Source organism: Callithrix jacchus, chromosome 9, assembly GCF_049354715.1.
Source record: "Callithrix jacchus isolate 240 chromosome 9, calJac240_pri, whole genome shotgun sequence".
In the NCBI taxonomy this organism is placed as follows: domain Eukaryota; kingdom Metazoa; phylum Chordata; class Mammalia; order Primates; family Cebidae; genus Callithrix; species Callithrix jacchus.
This window is the reverse complement of record NC_133510.1, coordinates 66,229,548-66,247,676: the sequence shown is the minus strand read 5'-3', so window position 1 is coordinate 66,247,676 and position 18,129 is coordinate 66,229,548. Positions and strand designations below refer to the sequence as shown.

Genomic DNA, 18,129 nt, shown 5'->3' with positions numbered 1-18,129 from the left:
TAAATAACTCAACCAAATTCACAAGTGGCTAAAAAGTCAAAGAACAGGGCCTTAACCCAAAGTCCATGCTTCCTTCCCTGAGTATACCCCAGTGCAACTCCCTGGAAGACAGTCTGGTAACGGAGTGAAAAACAAAAGGAAAACTTTTATTATTAGAGGTGGGAATGTGGGGAGTGGGGCAGAACAGGTAGTGGCCCTAGGAGAGGGTCCCAAGGAGCAGAGGTTGGGGCTGTCTCAGTAAAGAGGGGCAGGTCACGAATAGAGCCTCCACCCCCAGCAGGGGGTTCTTGGGCCCGGCCAAGCACTGGGCTGAAACGTGGAAACTGGGCATTGACGAAGTACAGCGGGATGTGGGCAATTCGGCCTGTGGACCAGCCCTGCAGAGTGGGGAAAGAAAAGGATCAGCCTGGGCCCAAAGAAGGGCCACCTGGCAGAGCCATATAGCAGCCAAGGCCCAGAAGCTCCAGCAGCCTGGCACACTCACCACACTGAGCAGGGCCCCTTTGTTGAAGGAGGGATGGAAAGTGATGAGCTGGGGCTGGGCTTCTGGCTCCCCCTGGATAACGCCACTGAAAGAAAAGGTGAGCAGGCAACTGGAGGCGGAAGGGAGCTGCATGTAGTGAGATATGGGTTTTGTGCAGGAAGGCTGGTGAGTCGTCCAGACCTAAGGTCTCACGTGGCACTTACCAGGGAAGGAGCTCAAACACAGGGCTGTTTCGAGTACAGAAGAGGAGGATGACTGGTTTACCATCCTGTACCCTTGGGTTTCCTGTAAGAAATGGATCCAGGGATAGGTGAGGAACTCTGAAGGCAGAGTCCCAGGACAGGGGCAGAAGAGAACTGCAGGCCAGGGCATGGCCTCAGTACTTTAACTGGGAAGATAACTGTGGGCTGAACCCTTCATCCTTGCCTCTTACCTTTCATGAGCACAGCCAGACGCTCCCCACTGGGGTCCCATACCATGGAGTGAGCCTCTCCCCCAAGCCTGTGTATGAGGACAGGTTGGGCGAGTTTCAGTGTGTCCCTCCCACCTGCTTTTCACTGCCGTTCTCTCAACCACTCAGCTCACCTCTCCTCACCATCTGGTGTCTGGATTGTTGTCTCAGACAGATCTGCCACAATTGTTGCTGACTTCGCACCTCCAACACGCCCCTTTCCCTCACCTGTGGATGGATTAGAGCAGAGGTTCTTGTAAGAAACAGGCCTCTCACTGGTCGGCCGCCAGCTCACCACAGGCATCAATCAACACCTCTAAATCTCCTAAGCTTCTATATTTCCCATTATCCCTTCTTACCAAATGTTGCTGCCTCCCTCTGACCACCCCAAATACTGAAGTGTTGCCCTGACTCACCACAACGTTCTGGAAAAGACAGGGAATAAATCAGTGGTTCTCCCAACACAGTGAACAGCAATCGGTTGCCATCTGGGCTCCAGCAGCCAGTCTGGGGTCAGGAAGCAAAAGGCAGGGGAAGCTATGTCTATAGTAGAACGCAGGATGGAAAGTAGAGGTGGCTGGGCTTGGGGGCATCAGGGGCCCATTGGAATCTTCTCGCCAGCGTCTGTGAATCAGAGTCCCCTCTTACCTGACAGCGCCCTGATAGAGTAGGCCACCTCTCACAAGTCCACATCTGGGCCTCCCAGACTCTGAGCCAGAGAGAAGCAAATTACAGCTCAGGGCCTCTTAGGTTCCAAAATTTGGACCTACCTCCCTTGACAGAGCTTCTAAGTGCCTTTCTCTAGGTCCATGTCCCCTCCATCCTTCTCCCACTCACCGAAAGACAGCTGAAGGAGTGGTAGCTAGGACTTTACTGCCATCTGGGGACCAGAGCAGGTTGGTCACCCCACCTCCTCGAAACCAGGGAAGGGGGACACAGGTTTCTGTTGAGACATCCCATACCTAGGAGAGTGCGGCAGTAGAGAAAACTCAAGCACCCTATCATCACATAGTGGGCTGCCCTCTCTAACGTACAAAAGCCAGAAAGGACAGGAACCAAGAGAGGGACTGTGAAACAGGAGACTCGGGTTCATGCTGACAATTACAGAGGGTGGAGTTTTAATCCTAATGAGACTGATGGCAAAGCTCCTCCCTGGGTAAGTTTAAGACTGAATGGACCAGGGTCCCTCCTCCTTCCCCCATGATGTTTCTACCACTGAGTGAGAAACACTTTCATCAGGACTGAAAGGAGCATGAGGGACAGGGACCCACTCACCCGGATAGCAGCATCCACAGGTGAAGCTGAGAGCAGCCGCCCCCCACTGGGGGCCCAGGCCAAGCTGGTGACAGGTGTGTGCCCAGGGTGAGACAGCATTTGGGCACAGCCAGAAGAGGGTCTGGGGGGTACACAGAGGGTATGGAGTCAGAAGATGACAAGAAGCTAGCCCGAAAATTCTATTTCTTTGCCTCCTCCTGCTAAAACCTCCCTATCCTGATGTCCCGCTCTGAGCTCAAATCCAGGTTAGGGAAAAGGAATAAGTATTGTTGAAGTTAAAAAAAACTGCTAAGGAAAAAAGGGCCAAGTCACCATGAGCAGGTCAACAGAGAAGAGGTGATCTGCAAGGTCTCAAGGCCCAGGTGAAAGGGAATGCTTTCACTACATGCCATGAGAGGTAAAATCCTAACCAGTAACCTAGAAGGTGTGCCCTGGGGCGATGTCAGGCCCCACCCCAGAACACAGCTCCCTGCTGCAGGCCAGCCTGGCCATCCATCCATCCGAGGATAATTTATGACATTACTTCAAGGTTCCAACCTTTCCTTTCCAAAGTTATCTAAGGCTCCTCAGAACACACCCCTCCTTTATCAGAGCTCCTCCCACCTCTGCACTCCTGCATTGTTTGCTGCTCATCACAAACATACTGCGTGTGGCTTGGCCTCCATCACTGAAAGGGAACTACCTGAGGGCACCTGCCTTGTGTCTGCAGCTGTGTACTTCCAGAGCCATGTGCCTGGCCCGAAAGATGAAGGCTACTACCTGAATTAATGCCACCTTCTCTTTCCACCTAACTATATAACTTAATTCTCTTGAACTTTACAATAAATCACAGCTGCCTTTGCAAGTCAGTTCAGATTCATCTCATTCTTTTCAGTGGCTCCACTGTATACCACTCAATAGATGAACTATAATTTATTCAGTCATACCTCTACAAATGGACATTTGACTTGTTTGTAAGTTTTTATTATACATAATGCTATAAAAAATATTTCCTGGCCGGGCGCGGTGGCTCACACCTGTAATCCCAGCACTTTGGGAAGCCGAGGCAGGCAGATCACGAGGTCAAGAGATCGATTATCCTGGCCAACATGGTGAAACCCCATCTCTACTAAAAACACAAAAATTAGCTGGGCGTGGTGATGCACGCCTATAGTCCCAGCTGGGACTATACTCGGGAGACTGGGGCAGGAGAATTGCTTGAACCCGGGAGGCGGAGGCTGCAGTGAGCCGAGATCGCGCCACTGCACTCCAGCCTGGCGACGGAGTAAGACTCTTGTCTCAAAAAAAAAAAAATTTTCATATATATAGATATATAGATATAGATATAGATATTTCCTGGGCCGGGCACACTCCAGGCTGGAGTGCGGTAGCACAATCAGCACACTGCAGCCCCAAACTTCTGAGGCCCCTGCCTCAGCCTCTCAAGTAACTAGGACTACAGGGGTACACCCCAACCCCAGCTAGTTTTTTAATTTTTTTGTATAGACAGTGTTTGTGTTGCCCAAGCTGGTCTCAAACTCATAGACTCAAGCAATCCATCTGCCTCAGCCTCCCAAAGTGCTGGGATTATAGGCATGAGTCATCACGCCTGGCCTTATTTATTTTTTAATTTTTGGAAATTGAGTTTTGCTTGTCGCCCAGACTAGAGTACAATAGCCCAATCTCTAATCTCAGGACTTTGGGAGGCTGAGGTGGGCAGATCTCTTGAGGTCAGGCATGATGGCCAACATGGTGGTCTTTAACCCCGTCATGTAAAAATCAGCTGGGCACAGTGGTGGGCACCTGTAATCCCAGCTACTCAGGAGGCTAAGGCAGGAGAATTGCTTGAACCTGGGAGGTGGAGGATGCAGTGAGCCGAGATCACACCACTACACTCCAGCCCAGGTGACAGAGCAAGACTCTGTCTCAATAAATAAACAAATAAATAAATAAAACCTATTATGTTTTTTTTTTTCTTATAGTACCTATTGTCAAGGTTAAGGTATTAGGGTTACATTAACTTTATAAATCAGGAAGGATCCTGCAACAGAAAGGGGGAGGACATTAACAGGAAAACAGGTGAAATCTGAATAAAATTTATAGTTAATAATAATGAACAAATATAACAAACATTGGCTTCTTAGTTTTGACAAATCTAACATGGTAATATAAGACATTAACAGGCCGGGCACAGTGGCTCATGCCTGTAATCCTAGTAATTTGGGAGGCCAAGGTGGGTGGATCACCTGAGGTCAGGAGTTCAAGACCAGTCTGACCATCATGGTGAAACCCCATCTTTAAAAAAAAAAAAAAAAAAAAAAAAAAAAGACATTAACAATGGGGGAAACTGCATGAAGGGTATGCCGAAACTCTCTGTACTATCTTTGCAACTTTTCTATAAATCTAAAATTCTGCCAAAATAAAAAGTTTATTAAAGTTTTTTTTTAAAAATCAGAAGGCTTTCCAAATTTCCTATAATCTGGAATAAGTAACATAGAGACTACCTTTTTTCTTTTGAGACAAGGTCTCACTCTGTAGAGATCATGGCTCACTGAAGCCTTGACCTTCCAGGCTCAGGCAATCCTGCTGCCTCAGCCTCCTGCGGTGCTGGGACCACATGCTTGCACCACCACACCTGGCTAATTTTTTAAATTTTTTTTAGAGGTGGGATCTCACTAAGTTGCCAAGGCTTCTCTCAAACCCCTAGGCTCATTTGATCCTCCCACCTCAGCCTCCCAAAGTGATAAGATTACAGGCGTTAGCCACTGCACCCAACCTAAGACTATCCTTTTGAAAATTAGATACAACCCTGGTAAAACCATCTCAGCCTGGTGTTTGTTTTAGTGGTAGAACTCATCTTTTCTTCTATGATCAACTTTGGTAACTTATATTTTGCTAGAAAATCAAAGATTTCCTTCAGATTTTCAAATCTGTTGGCCTAAACATGTCCATAATGTTCTTTTATAATTCTTTTTTTTTTTTTTTTTTTGAGATGGAGTTTCGCTCGTTACCCAGGCTGGAGTGCAATGGCGCCATCTGGGCTCACCGCAACCTCCGCCTCCTGGGTTCAGGCAATTCTCCTGCCTCAGCCTCCTGAGTAGCTGGGATTACAGGCACGCGCCACCATGCCCAGCTAATTTTTTGTATTTTTAGTAGAGACGGGGTTTCACCATGTTGACCAGGATGGTCTCAATCTCTTGACCTCGTGATCCACCCATCTCAGCCTCCCAAAGTGCTGGGATTACAGGTGTGAGCCACCACGCCTGGCCCAATTCTTCTATTTTCTATCATATCTATGGTTATCTCTCTTTCCACTTCTGAAAATAGTGTATTTGGTTTTCTCTTTCTCCTTAATTAGGCTGGCCAAAAGGTTTTCTTTTTAATTCATATACACACACACACACACACACACACACACACACACACACACACATATATGTTTGTTTTTTTGTTTTTTTGTTTTTGACAGTCTTGCTCTGTTGCCCAGGCTGGATCACAGTGGTGTGATCTCAGCTCACTGCAACCCCTACCCCTTCCTCCCCGGTTTCAAGTGATTCTTCTGCTTCAGCCTCCTGAGTAGCTGAGACTACAGGTACATACCATCAATTTTTGGATTTTTCGTTTTTTGGGTTTTTGTCTGTTTTTGAGACAAGGTCTTGCTCTGTCCCCCAGGCTGGAGTACAGATGCAGTGGCATGATGTCAACTCACTACAACCTCTGCCTCCTGGGTTCCAGTGATTCTCGGTCTCAGCTTCCCAAGTCCCTGGGATCATAGGCGTTACGGGGTATCACCATGTTGGCCAGGCTGGTCTTGAATTCCTGGCCTCAAGCAATCCACCCTCTTTGGCCTCCCAAAGTACTGGGATTACAGGAATGAGCCACTGTGCCTGACCTAATTTTTGTATTTTCAGTAGAGACAGGTTTTACCATGTTGGCCAGGCTGGTCTGGAACTCCCGACCTCAGGTGATCCGTCTGCCTTGGCCTCTCAAAGTGCTAGGATTACAGGTGTGAGCCACTGCACCCAGCCTTAATTCATAATTTTTTTTTTTTGAGATGGCATCTCGCTCAGCCACCCAGGCTGGAATACAGTGGTGCAATCTCGGCTCACTGCAACCACCATCTCCCGGGTTCGAGTGATTCTCCCATCTCAGCCTCCTGAGTAGCTGGGATTACAGGCACCCACCATCATGCCTGGCTACTTTTGTATTTTAGTAGAGATGGGGTTGCACCCTGTTGACCAGGACGGTCTCGATCTCTTGACCTCGTGATCCACCCGCCTCAGCCTCCCAAAGTGCTGGGATTACAGGCTTGAGCCACCACACCCGGCCTGAAAGACAGACTTTCCAGCTGGGTGAGATGGCTCACGCCTGTAATCTTAGCACTTTGGGAGGACGAGGTGGGCAGATCATGAGGTGAGGAGATCGAGACCATCCTGGCCAACATGAAACCCTGTCTCCATTAAAAATACAAAAAAATTAGCTGGGCATGGTGGCATGTGCCCAGCTATTCAGCAGACTGAGGCAGGAGAAATGCCTGAACCCCAGAGGTGGAGACTGCAGTGAGCTGCGATCACGCCACTGCACTACAGCCTGGGCAACAGTGTGAGACTCTGTCTCAAAAAGAAAAAAAAAAAAAGAAAGTCTTTCCACCCTGTAACACACAGACACATTGTACCCATAATCCAAAACGCCCCTAGTTCTGTCCCTTTCTCCAGATTATTCTTACAACCAACCTTGATCTTAATCTGCTTTTCCTATAGCCCTGGGAAGTGCTGTGAGGACAGAGAATTTCTCCTTTCAGATCTCCTCACCACCCACCATGCCTAGCATTGCACAACTCTCAGGCCAAGGTAAGACAGGCTACCAAGACTCACCGGGTAGACAAGGAGGTAGGGTCCAGGGTCCAGATGAGAATGCAGCTCTGGCAGGCCACAGCCAAGACAGAGGCACTGAGGGGCTTCCAGGCCAGAGCTGCCACATTTCGCTGCAGCCGGTGCTTCAGGGAGGGGACTATGGTGCTAGGGTAAAGGGGTAGGGAACTGAGTAAAGGCAAGAACACTAAGGCTCCAGGGCCCAGAGTGCAGTTAAGGAGAAAGCCACAGGAAGAAAGATGATCCATCCAGGGCCCAGGGGCATTATGGGGCAGGAGGGGATAAAGTTTAGGTCTAGAAAGAGCACACATCCAGTTATGGAGCTTCCCTGACCCCAGTTCTGGAAGGAGCCCTATGAATCAGGTTCAAGAACTACAGGACTCCCTGGGACCAAGGCTGGCAAGCAAAGGTGATATTGACAAGTCAGAGCCCACCTGGTATGCCCACACACACCTGCTGGCATTATACACACGGACTGAGTCATCTAGTAGGGCCACTGCAAACTTGTTGGTGTGAGGGTGCCATGCAAAGACACGCAAGCAGCAGCTGGACCTAAGAAAGGAGTTACCATAAAGAGTCCTGCACCTACCCCAGCCAAGCCCAGAAGCTCACATTCATTTCCAGTAAGGACGTGGTTTTTTTCTTTTTTGGTGGGGCGGGGATGGAGTTTTGCTCCTGTTACCCAGGCTGGAGTGCAATGGCACAATCTCGGCTCACCACAACCTCCGCCTCCTGGATTCAGGCGATTCTCCTGCCTCAGCCTCCTGAGTAGCTGGGATTACAGGCATGCGCCACCATGCCCAGCTAATTTTTTGTATTTTCAGTAGAGACGGGTTTCACCATGTTGACCAGGATGGTCTCGATCTCTTGACCTCGTGATCCACCCACCTCGGCCTCCCAAAGTGCTGGAATTACAGGCTTGAGCCACCGCGCCCAGCCGGACGTGGTTTTTTCTACTTTTTCTTTTATTCTTTTTGTGGGGAACAGGAGGAATGAGAATATGGGAGTAATCAGGAAAGGAGTAGGAGTCTTTGCCTTCTCCCCAGAAGTTTCAAGGTTCAGGACTTCTTCCCACAGAGCTCCAGGGACTGTGCACTCACCAATTTGTGACTTGGGCAAACTCAGCAATCAGATCTTCACTCCTGAGCTGTAAGAACAAAGCAGACAGAGGACACACTGGGACAAAAGGAGCTCATCCCCTCACTATTCCTACCGGGGAGCTGGACCACCCCTACCCTCTGAAGTCATCACACCCAACCCTGATCTGCAGGGATAGGAATGGGGGCAGAGTGGGATGGGGATGCTACAACTGCAGAGGGCTGGGGAGGAAGCCAAACTTACAGACAGATGGGGGAACAGGGACCCATGGAGGGAGGAAGCCCATCGACAGAGTGCCAGGGCCCAGCCGGACGCCGTCTTCACCCACTCAAACACTGTGGGGTTGAGGAAGCAGCTCTGATTAAAGCATTCACAGGGTTCTCACCAGATGCCCTCTAGGTGAAAGACAAGGAAGGACAGCCAGCCACTCCCCAGGTCCTTCCGCCCAGTAAGTGCTCCCAACACCTCACTCTGCACACCCACTCTGGGTTATTTGGGTAGGTAAGAGAGAAGAGAACAGGGAAAACGGCTAAAAGGAAAGAGTCTGGGCCAACAGGTATTGGGTGAGTTCAAGAATATGGAGGGGAGATAACCACAAAACTAGGGAAGGCTGGAGGGAAAAATACTTACCCTCTTCTTCTGAGTTTGCAATTTCATTTAGTACCCCAAAAAGGCCCACATCACGCCTGATAAGGGAGGAAAACGTGAGTCAGATTACTCTGATCCCCTCTGTCCCCTCTACAAGTTTCATTCATTCATTCAATATACATGTATTAAAAATATGGGCACTGACATTTAATGAGTGCCAACTATGTACCAGGCACTCTATATGTTGTCCTTTCATTTAAGTATCTCACAAATCTGAATGACATTCTACTCATTTATTTATGAGGCAACTAAGGCTCAGAGGACTTTTGGGGCTTTGTGAGCAGGCCAAGGAGTTAGGACCTGCTCTAAGACAATGAATGGAAAGCCATGGAAGCATTTTAAGGAAAAGAATAAACATCATACAGTAGCATTTTAGAAAGAGCAGTCTGGCTGCAGATTGGGGAGTGATAAGAATAAGGGCCGACACGAGGCTCATGCTAATCCTAGCACTTTGGGAGGTCGAGGCGGGCGGATCACGAGGTCAGGAGATCGAGACTATCATGGCCAACATGGTGAAACCCCATCTCCACTAAAAATACAAAAATTAGCTGGGCGTGGTGGCATGCGCCTCTAGTTCCAGCTACTCGAAAGGCTGAGACAGGAGAATCGCTTGAACCTGGGAGGCAGAGGTTGCAGTGAGCTGAGATCGCACCATTGCAATCCAGCCTGGACAAGAGTGAGACTCTCTCTCTCTCTCTCTCTTTCACACACACACACACACACGAAAAAAAGAATAGAAAAAGTCCAGATGCAGTGGCTCACTTTGGGAAGCCAAGGCAGGTGGATTGCCTGAGCTCAGGAGCTCAAAGACCAGCCTAGGCAACATAGAGAAACCCTGTCTCTACAAAAAAAATACAAAATTAGCCAGGTGTGGCGGCACATGCCTGTGGTCCCAGCTCTTGTGAGGCTGAGGAGGGAGCATTGCTTGAGCCCTAGGGGCTGAAGATGCAGTGAGCCATGTTCCATGTTTGTGCCACTGCACTCCACACTGGGCAACAGAGCAAGACCCTGCCCAAAAAAAAAAAAAAAAAAGGCTGGGCGCGGTGGCTCACACCTGTAATCCCAGTGCTTTGAGAGGCTGAGTTGGGCAGATCATGAGGTAAAGAGATCGAGACCATCCTGGCCAACATGGTGAAACCCCGTCTCTACTGAAAAATACAAAAAATTAGCTGGGCATGATGGTGTGTGCCTTTAATCCCAGCTGCTCAGGAGGTTGAGGCAGGAGAATTGCCTGAACCCAGGAGGCGGAGGTTGCAGTGAGCCGAGATGGTGCCATTGCACTCCAGCCTGGGTAACAAGAGCGAAACTCCATCTCAAAAAAAAAAAAAGACTGAGTCTCACTCTATTGCCCAGGCTGGAGTGCCATGGTGTAAACTCAGCTCACTGCAACCTCCACCTCCCAGGTTCAAGCAATTCTTGTGCCTCAGCCTCTTGAGTAATTAGGATTACAGGTGGGTACCACTATGCCCAGCTAATTTTTTTTATTTTTAGTAGACACAGGGTTTTATCATGTTGGCCAGGCTGGTCTCGAACTCCTGACCTCAAGTGATCCACCCGCCTCAGCCTCCCAAAGTGCTGGGATTATAGGTATGAGCCTCCGTGCCCAGCCTATCACTGCATTTTTAGATGAGAGAAAAGGTGTCAAGAGGTTAATTAATATGAACAAGGTAATCTCAGTACAAAGTAGCAGAGTCAGGAGTCAACCATCTATCTCCCGCAGAACCTACACTCAAACCACTTGTTCCTAAATGAGTAATACGATCATTGGGAAGTAGGTTTGGAGACAGAAATAAAGAGCCTAGATTTGAGCATGCTGAATATATGAAGCCTGTGAAATATTCAAGCAGGATAATTTGGCAAACAAGAGAACACCCAGGTCTGATGCATCGACTGGAAATCTAGCCCCAGGAACACCAACATTTAAGGGACATCAGGAAGAGAAGCCACCAAAAAGCCTGAGAAGCAGCATCCACAGAAGCAGGAGACAAGAAAGAGCCTGGGAATGAATGGCTTTTCAATAAACTAATGTTCAACTTCCCTCACACAGGCATGCACATTCACCTGTACTAAAGTGCCAAAGATCAAAGTTTGACAGTACACGTGCTGGAAAACAGGCTCTCACATGCTGCGGGTGGACCATACACATGTACAATTTTCACAGAGGACTATTCGGAATACCTCATAAAATTACAGATGAACATACCCTCTGAGCTCTCTCACTCACTGCGGGTGGACCATACACAGGTACAATTTTCACAGAGGACTATTCAGAATACTTCATAAAATTACAGATGAACATCCCCTCTGAGCTCTCTCACACGCTGCGGGTGGGACCATACACATGTACAATTTTCACAGAGGACTATTCGGAATACCTCATAAAATTACAGATGAACAGACCCTCTGAGCTCTCTCACTCACTGTGGGTGGACCATACACATGTACAATTTTCACAGAGGACTATTTGGAATACCTTGTAAAATTACAGATGAACATACCCTCTGAGCCCAGCAACTTAATTTCTAGGAATTCATCCCTACTAACCTTTTTTTTTTTTTTTTTTTTGAGACAAGGTCTCTCTCTGTGCCACTGCACTGGTGCAATCTTGGCTCACTGCAACCTCCACCTCCCAGGCTCAAGCAATCCTCCTATACCTAGGCCTCCTGAGTTGGTGAGACTGGAGGCACACACCACCATAACTGGCTAATTTCTGCATTTTTCTTGTAGAGACAGGGTTTCACCATGTTCCCCAAGGTAGTCTGGAACTACTGAGCTCAAGCAATCTGCCTGCCTCAGCCTACCAAAGTGCTGGGATTACAGGCATGAGTCACTGTGCCCGGCATGACTAATCCTTGAAGGGATTAATATGTGCCATTAATAGGGCCAGGCCCAGTGGCTCACAGCTGTAATCCCACCATTTTGGGAGGCCAAGGCAGGCAGATCAAGTGAGGTCAGTTCGAGACCAGCCTGGCCAACATGGTGAAACCCTATCTCTACTAAAAATACAAAAATTAGCCAGGCATGGTGAAACCCTATCTCTACTAAAAATACAAAAATTAGCAGTGAGCCGAGATCACACCACTGCACTCTACTAGCCTGGGGGACAGAGCAAGACTCCGTCTCATTTAAAAAAAAAAAAAAAAAGTGCCATTTATATGAAGCACTGTTCTCTCAGTACTTATTAATTCACTTAATCATCACTACAACCTTGTAAGATAAGTTCCATATACAGAAGAAGAAACTAAAAAACAAGGTGATTAAGTAACTTGCTCAAGGTCACATAGCTAAAAAATGGCACAGCCAGAAAATGAACCCAGGCCAGGTACAGTGGCTCACGCCTGTAATGCCAGCACTTTGGGAAGCCAAGGTGGGAAGATCACGAGGTCAGGAGATCGAGACCATCTGGCCAACATGGTGAAACCCCATCTCTACTAAAATACAAAAAATTAGCCAGGCAGGGTGGCACGTGCCTGCAGTTCCAGCTACTCAGGAGGCTGAGGCAGGGGAATCACTTGAACCTGGGAGACAGAGTTTGCAGTGAGCTGAGATGTGCTCCAGCCTGGCAACAAAGCAAGTCTCCATCTCAAAAACCAAAAGGACCCAGGGAGTGTGGCTCCACTCCTAGATGTGCAAAGTGGATCACCTATGTGAATAACCTATGAGATTATTCGATGCAACCTTATATCTAACCTTGTTGAGCTTCAAGTAAAAGCTCAGAAGTGGTAATGATATGGGGTAGGGGCAGAGAGCAGGTTCACCTAATCAAGCCAGAAAGAAAAGCAAGTAACTAGAGACGAAATGGAAGTACTTTTTCCATAGTGTTCCTGGGAAGGACAAGGAAGGAAACTGGTATTTATTGAGCGTTTGAGTTCTACAATAAGGACTAGTAATTTCATATGATTTAGCATATATAGCTCTCATGGAGAGAGAGCCTGAATAAGTCTTTTGAAGAACACCCTAAGGTAAAGGGATGGTGACTCATTTTCCAGAATCTGCAGACTATGACCCAGGAAACCCTTTGCCATGCCTCACCAAATGTTGATGCATCTCTTCCACACTTGCTCCCGGTGATGGATGAAGGCAGTTCTTGTGCCATGGTCCAGCCTTCCAGGGGTCTTTAGGGGATCCTTGGCCAGGTGTAGGATCGGAAGATTGATCCACTATAGCACATTAGTGAGGGGTGTGACAGTGAGTCAGTCTCCTCCCAAATCTTTAATTCCTTGCTATCTCCACCCACCGATGGGCTAAGTATGAGAGATTCCAGAGGCCTGTTTCCCATTTCCACAAAGCTAACACTTGTGAGAATGGGAAACAAGTCTTAGCTCCCGTATCTACAACTAGAATAATATTTCATAGGGTTGCTCTAATTATGAAACCGTATAACATTTTTAGAAAGCACCGGACTCAGCCTCTTTCTTACAGGGCAAACGCTCAATGTCAGTGTCCCTTCCTTGTCCTTCCCAGAAACACCATGGAAAAAGTTCCAGGTTGTAACGTCCTGATCCTCCCAAGATACTGTCCCCAATTTTTAAAGAGTTCTCCTGCATCTTCACACTCCCTAGAATCTCTCTCATTCTCTCCATCCCCTCTAGGCCTCCTACACAGCTCCTTAACCTCCCTCTTATACTCCAATCCCAGTCCAAACAGATTCCAGCCCTTCTATTCTCTGCAGGGGCTAGGCTGCTTCCAGTCAGCTAGACTCTGCGACCCTGTCCCTGTCACACCGCTTTCCTTCCCCAGTTCTCCCCGACTCCGCCCCATGCCTGTAGGTTCCCTCCCTCCTCGCCCTGGCCACCTGGCCCCGGAAGTCGGGAGGCGGGCTCTCATAGCTACTGCCCGTCACCAGCTCGTTATTGTGCTCATATAGGGTGACTTGACCCCGAGGCGGTGGAGGAGGGAACAACCCCAGGGAGCACATCTTGCCGGTCCGCAGCACGTCTGGAGTCAGCAAACTCCCGGCCGGAACGGCATAGACTGCACTCCCACGACTCAGTTCGCGGGCTAGATTCGTACGCGGACGGGTAGCCGCAAAGGACAAACGGCGAGGCGGAGCTCAACGGAAGTGAAGGAAAGACTAACGGGAAAGAAGGACGCGTGCGTGGTCCCGAGACAGCCCTCCAAAGCTTCCTCTTCCGCCCCCTGGCGGCCGGAGGGGGAGCAGCGCGGATACGTGCGTCCTCTGGCCTGGTTACGGTCGGGAGCAGGGTTTTCTTCTTGTTTCCCATGAGACGACTACTACTGTTTTTTCCAGCTCCTAATTCCCCTACACCTTCTGCCACCCACTCTCTTAGCGCTTAGAAAGCCCGAAATAAGCCACATTCAGGGAAGTACCAAATTAACCCTCCCAGGCCTGTGGATCACCCAGAAGAAAATACAGGCGTGTCACAGGAAGCATGCTGGAAAGCAGAAGGAAAAGTCTTACAGAGGAGGAGGAGCAGAGCTGCACCCACAAGGTTAGGCGTCCTGGAAAGGGAGGTGGGGACGGTTGAAAAACTAACATTTCCTGGCCGGACGCGATGGCTCATGCCTGTAGTCCCAACACTTTGGAAGGCAGAGGTGGGTGGATCACCTGAAGGTCAGGAGTTCGAGACCAGCCTGGCCAACATGGCGAAACCCCCATCTTTATTAAAAATGCAAGAATTAGCCGGGCGCGGTGGCTCACGCCCATAATCCCAGCACTTTGGGAGGCCGAGGCGGGTGGATCACGAGTTCAAAAGATCGAGACCCTCCTGGTCAACAAGGTAAAATCCCGTCTCTACTAAAAATACAAAAATTAGCTGGGCATGGTGGTGCGTGCCTGTAGTCCCAGCTACTCGGGAGGCTGAGGCAGGAGAATTGCTTGAACCCAGGAGGCGGAGGTTGCGGTGAGCCGAGATCGTGCCATTGCACTCCAGTCTGGGTAACAACCGCGAAACTCCGTCTCAAAAAAAAAAAAATGCAAGAATTACCTGGTGTGGTGGCAGGCGCCTGTAATCCCCGCTACTCAGGAGGCTTGAACCCAGGAGGCACAGGTTATAGTGAGCTGAGATAGCACCATTGCACTCCAGTCTGGGCAAGAAGAGCGAAACTTCATCTCAGAAAAAAAGGAAGGAAGGACAACTAACATTTCCCTTATTTTTATTAATTTATTTTTGAGACAGTGTCTCAATCTATTGCCCAGGCTGAAGGCAGTGGCGGGATCTCGGCTCACTGCAACCTCTGCCTTCCAGGTTCAAGCGATTCTCCTGCCTCAACCTCCCAAGTAGCTGGGATTACAGGCATGCACTGCCACGCCCAGCTTATTTTATATTTTTAGTAGAGACCGGGTTTTACCATGTTGGCCAGGCTGGTCTCAAACTCCTGACCACACGTGATCCACCCACCTCAGCCTCCCAAAGTGCTGGGATTACAGGCCTGAGCCACCTAGCCTGTCTGGAAAACTGTTACAATAAGTGCTTTTATAATCTTTATAACCACATAAAGTGTGTGCTTTTCTGTCACCCCAAGGAAAGTAGTCACAAAGAGATTGGAACTAGATACACCCAAACCAGTTATTCTGACTTAAGAATAAAAGTGAGGCCTGGCATGGTGGCATCATGACAAGTGTCTGTAGTCCCAGATACTTGGAAGGCTGAAATGGGAGAATCAAGACTATAATGATCGGAGATTGCACCACTGCACTCCAGCCTGGTCCGAGAGCCAGACCTTGTCAAGTGAGCAAGCAAGAGAAAGACAGCAAGAGAGGGAGGGAGGGAGAGAAGAAAGGAAGGAAGGAAGGAAGGAGAGGAGAAAGAAAGGGAGAAAGGAAGGAAGGAATAAAAAGAGAATGGGGGCCCCTCTTTGTTAAAACCATTGAATTCTTTGAGTCTCCCTTCCCTCATTTTCAGCGTCCTAATTACTTCATATGATTGTTTTCCATAAAAATAATGGAAGTGAAGCTGCCTAATAAATTTTGAAGTGCTAAACAAATGTCAGAGGTTAATTGTATAACTGTGCCATCAGCTAGGTGACCTTGGATGGAGTTCATTAACAAATGTTAATAAGTTGTTTGAAGATGTCTAAGGCAGTCCCTACTCCCAAGTAGTAATCTAGGGGGGCATTCCAATTCTAGTATTCTGGATTATGTGTCTGCCCTCTTTTCACTGGCAAAGTTCCCCCAAGAGAGTTATTCCCGGGTCAGAAAACAAAGGGCTCCAGAGTCTCCTGAAAATGCACTTCACCTGAGAAGGCAGCTGGACCTCCTCTAATCTAGTGCTTTTCAACGGTTAAGGGACATAAGAATCACCTGGGCATCTTCTAGGGTGGCGTTCAGAGGCTATATTACCAAAGAATCCCCAGCTGACACTGCACAGACCACATTTTAAGTAGCAAGTCTCTAACCTAGCGGTCCCCAACCAGAGACCGTTTTTCCACGGGAAAGTGGGGAGGGAGTGGTTTTAGTATGAAACTTACACCTGAGCTCAGTTTTTTGGTGTTTTTTGTTTGTTTATTTGTTTTTTGTTTTGTTTTTTTTTGAGTCTTGCTCTGTGCCCAGGCTGGAGTGCAATGGCGGGAACTCAGCTCATTGCAACCTCAGCCTCCCGGGTTCAAGCAATTCTCCTGCTTCAGCTTCGCGAGTAGCTGGGATTGCAGGCGCCTACTACACCACACCTGGCTAATTTTTTTGTTTGTTTGTTTGTTTTTAGTAGAGACGGGGTTTCATCATGCTGGCCAGGCTGGTCTCGAATTCCCAACCTCAGGCTCTCCGCCCGCCTCGGCCTCCCAAAGTGCTGGGATTACAGGCGTGAGCCACCGCGACCGGCGGGTTCGCGTTTCTGAGAATCTAATGCCGCTGATCTGAGAGGCGGTGCTCAACTTGCTTAGCTCATCCTGCAGTGCGGTTCCTTTACAGACCACTGACAGGGGCGGGACCCCTGCTCTAACCCTTTCCCATAGCCCCATTGAAATGAGTTCACTGTCACCTGGGAAGTCACAGAAAGCTTGAAGAGCCTAAGGTATACACTGGGGATGGTCTGGGCAACCTGGCTGGGAAAGCTGTCCCTGAGAAGGGGAAGTGGGCAGGTTGGAGGTAGAAGAGGGAGTCGGTGACTGACTGATGAGTAGAGAGCACTGAGGACCCGCGATCAAGTTTCCATTTGTACACCACCTAAACCCAGATACCCCCAGGAAATCACCGCGACCTGCAACTTCCACCAGCCTTCCATGAAACCTCGATTTTCACCAACAGGTTATAATGATCGGTTAGGTGCCTGCATCTTACCCTGTAAGGTGAGCTGGAGAGAAGGAATAGTGCTATTCCGCCCGTTGCCCCCGCCCTGGCCCGGCACAAGTACTGTCCCCTCCCCCATACTGCTTATTTAACGTTTGTGGAACGGTTTTCACAATTTGCGGGTTCTAGGGAAGTCCAAGTCCAGGCCCAGCTTGCTCACCCAATAACTTCACCAGGGGGCGCGGCATCCCCGGCGACTCAGCGACTGTGGGGAACCCTACGGTCTCGGAGCGCTTAGCGGGCGGTCCCCGTCAGCCCCTCCCTACGACCTGGGCGGGAACCGAGGCCGCGCGCAGGCAGCTACTAAAAGGGGCCCCCCACTTTGGGAGTCATCGCCGGAGCCTGGGTGCCTGGAGCTCCGCCCGCCACCCCTTCCCGGGCCCGCTGGAGCCCGGCGCCCCGACCCGGGGTCGGTAACCAAGCGCACATGGCCCGCCCGGCCCTTGTTTGTCCTGGCAGCGCGCCGCCGCTATTTGAAGCGGTTTTTATCTCCCAGAAACCAGCAAAACCCCATGCGGAGTCTAGGGAAGATGAAAGGGGCCGAGGGGCTGGGGAGGGGAGGACCGCGAGGCTGTGGCGGGAGGGAGCTGGCACCGGACAGGCGGAGACCGGGAGGCGAAAGGGCCAGACTCTGGGGGGTCCCGAGGAGCCTGCCCGGCGGGGTTGGGGCGGGATCCCGGGGGTCCACCCCAGGCCGCCGCCTCGCTCAGACCAGCTCCAAGACGCCCCCTGCCCTTCCTCCTCCCCAGCCCCCTCTCCTGGGTCTCTTCCGTCACAGCCCCCAGCCCACTAAAAAAGTCTTCGGAACTCGGATTTCTTCAAAGCGCCTTTGAAGCAGCGCTCCCAGCCAGAGGGCAGGAGATTTCGCACCTGGGCGGGAGCGGGAGTGGCGTCAGGTTGGGGAGGGGGCTCGTAACCCGAGCCCGCCCAGGGTCGCCGACCCACTCCCAGCCGTTGCAGCGCCTCCTGCGGCCCGCGCGGTGGACCGTCCGACGCTGGGCGCAGCTGGGAGTCGGGCCCAGGTTGGGGGGAGCGACCTGTGCGCCCCCTCGGCCCAGCGGGGTGACCTTGGGGG

At 49.9% G+C, this 18,129-nt stretch overlaps 1 protein-coding gene across 5 annotated transcripts; it reads right to left on the bottom strand.

The window, feature by feature from the left end:
- Positions 1-125: 125 nt before the first annotated feature.
- Positions 126-17,336, bottom strand: AAAS (aladin WD repeat nucleoporin). Of its 5 annotated transcripts, none has more exons than XM_078336552.1 (16): positions 14,229-14,321; positions 12,839-12,966; positions 8,789-8,844; positions 8,402-8,493; positions 8,161-8,207; positions 7,514-7,612; positions 7,064-7,207; positions 2,211-2,331; positions 1,773-1,897; positions 1,584-1,644; positions 1,352-1,442; positions 1,070-1,163; positions 918-985; positions 688-769; positions 485-569; positions 126-377 (listed from the first exon to the last, which is right to left on the bottom strand). In XM_078336552.1, exons 1-16 carry the CDS (start codon positions 14,304-14,306, stop codon positions 153-155), a joined length of 1,596 nt encoding a protein of 531 aa, XP_078192678.1. In that variant the 5' UTR covers positions 14,307-14,321; the 3' UTR covers positions 126-152. The 5 variants fall into 5 exon arrangements, with proteins under 5 accessions (XP_078192678.1, XP_078192679.1, XP_035112532.1 ...); XM_078336553.1 differs by lacking the exon at positions 14,229-14,321 and adding an exon at positions 13,602-13,854 and having other exon boundaries at positions 8,402-8,515; XM_035256641.3 differs by lacking the exon at positions 14,229-14,321 and adding an exon at positions 13,602-13,854.
- Between the last annotated feature and the right edge of the window lie 793 nt (positions 17,337-18,129).

Coding starts and splice junctions, on each gene's coding strand:
- AAAS (XM_035256641.3), bottom strand. CDS start 13,724: ATGTGCTCCCTGGGGTTGTTCCCTCCTCCACCGCCTCGGGGTCAAGTC. Junction 570..687: donor GTGTTTGAGCTCCTTCCCTG/GTAAGTGCCACG, acceptor CTTTTCTTTCAG/TGGCGTTATCCAGGGGGAGC. Junction 378..484: donor AAGGGGCCCTGCTCAGTGTG/GTGAGTGTGCCA, acceptor CCCACTCTGCAG/GGCTGGTCCACAGGCCGAAT.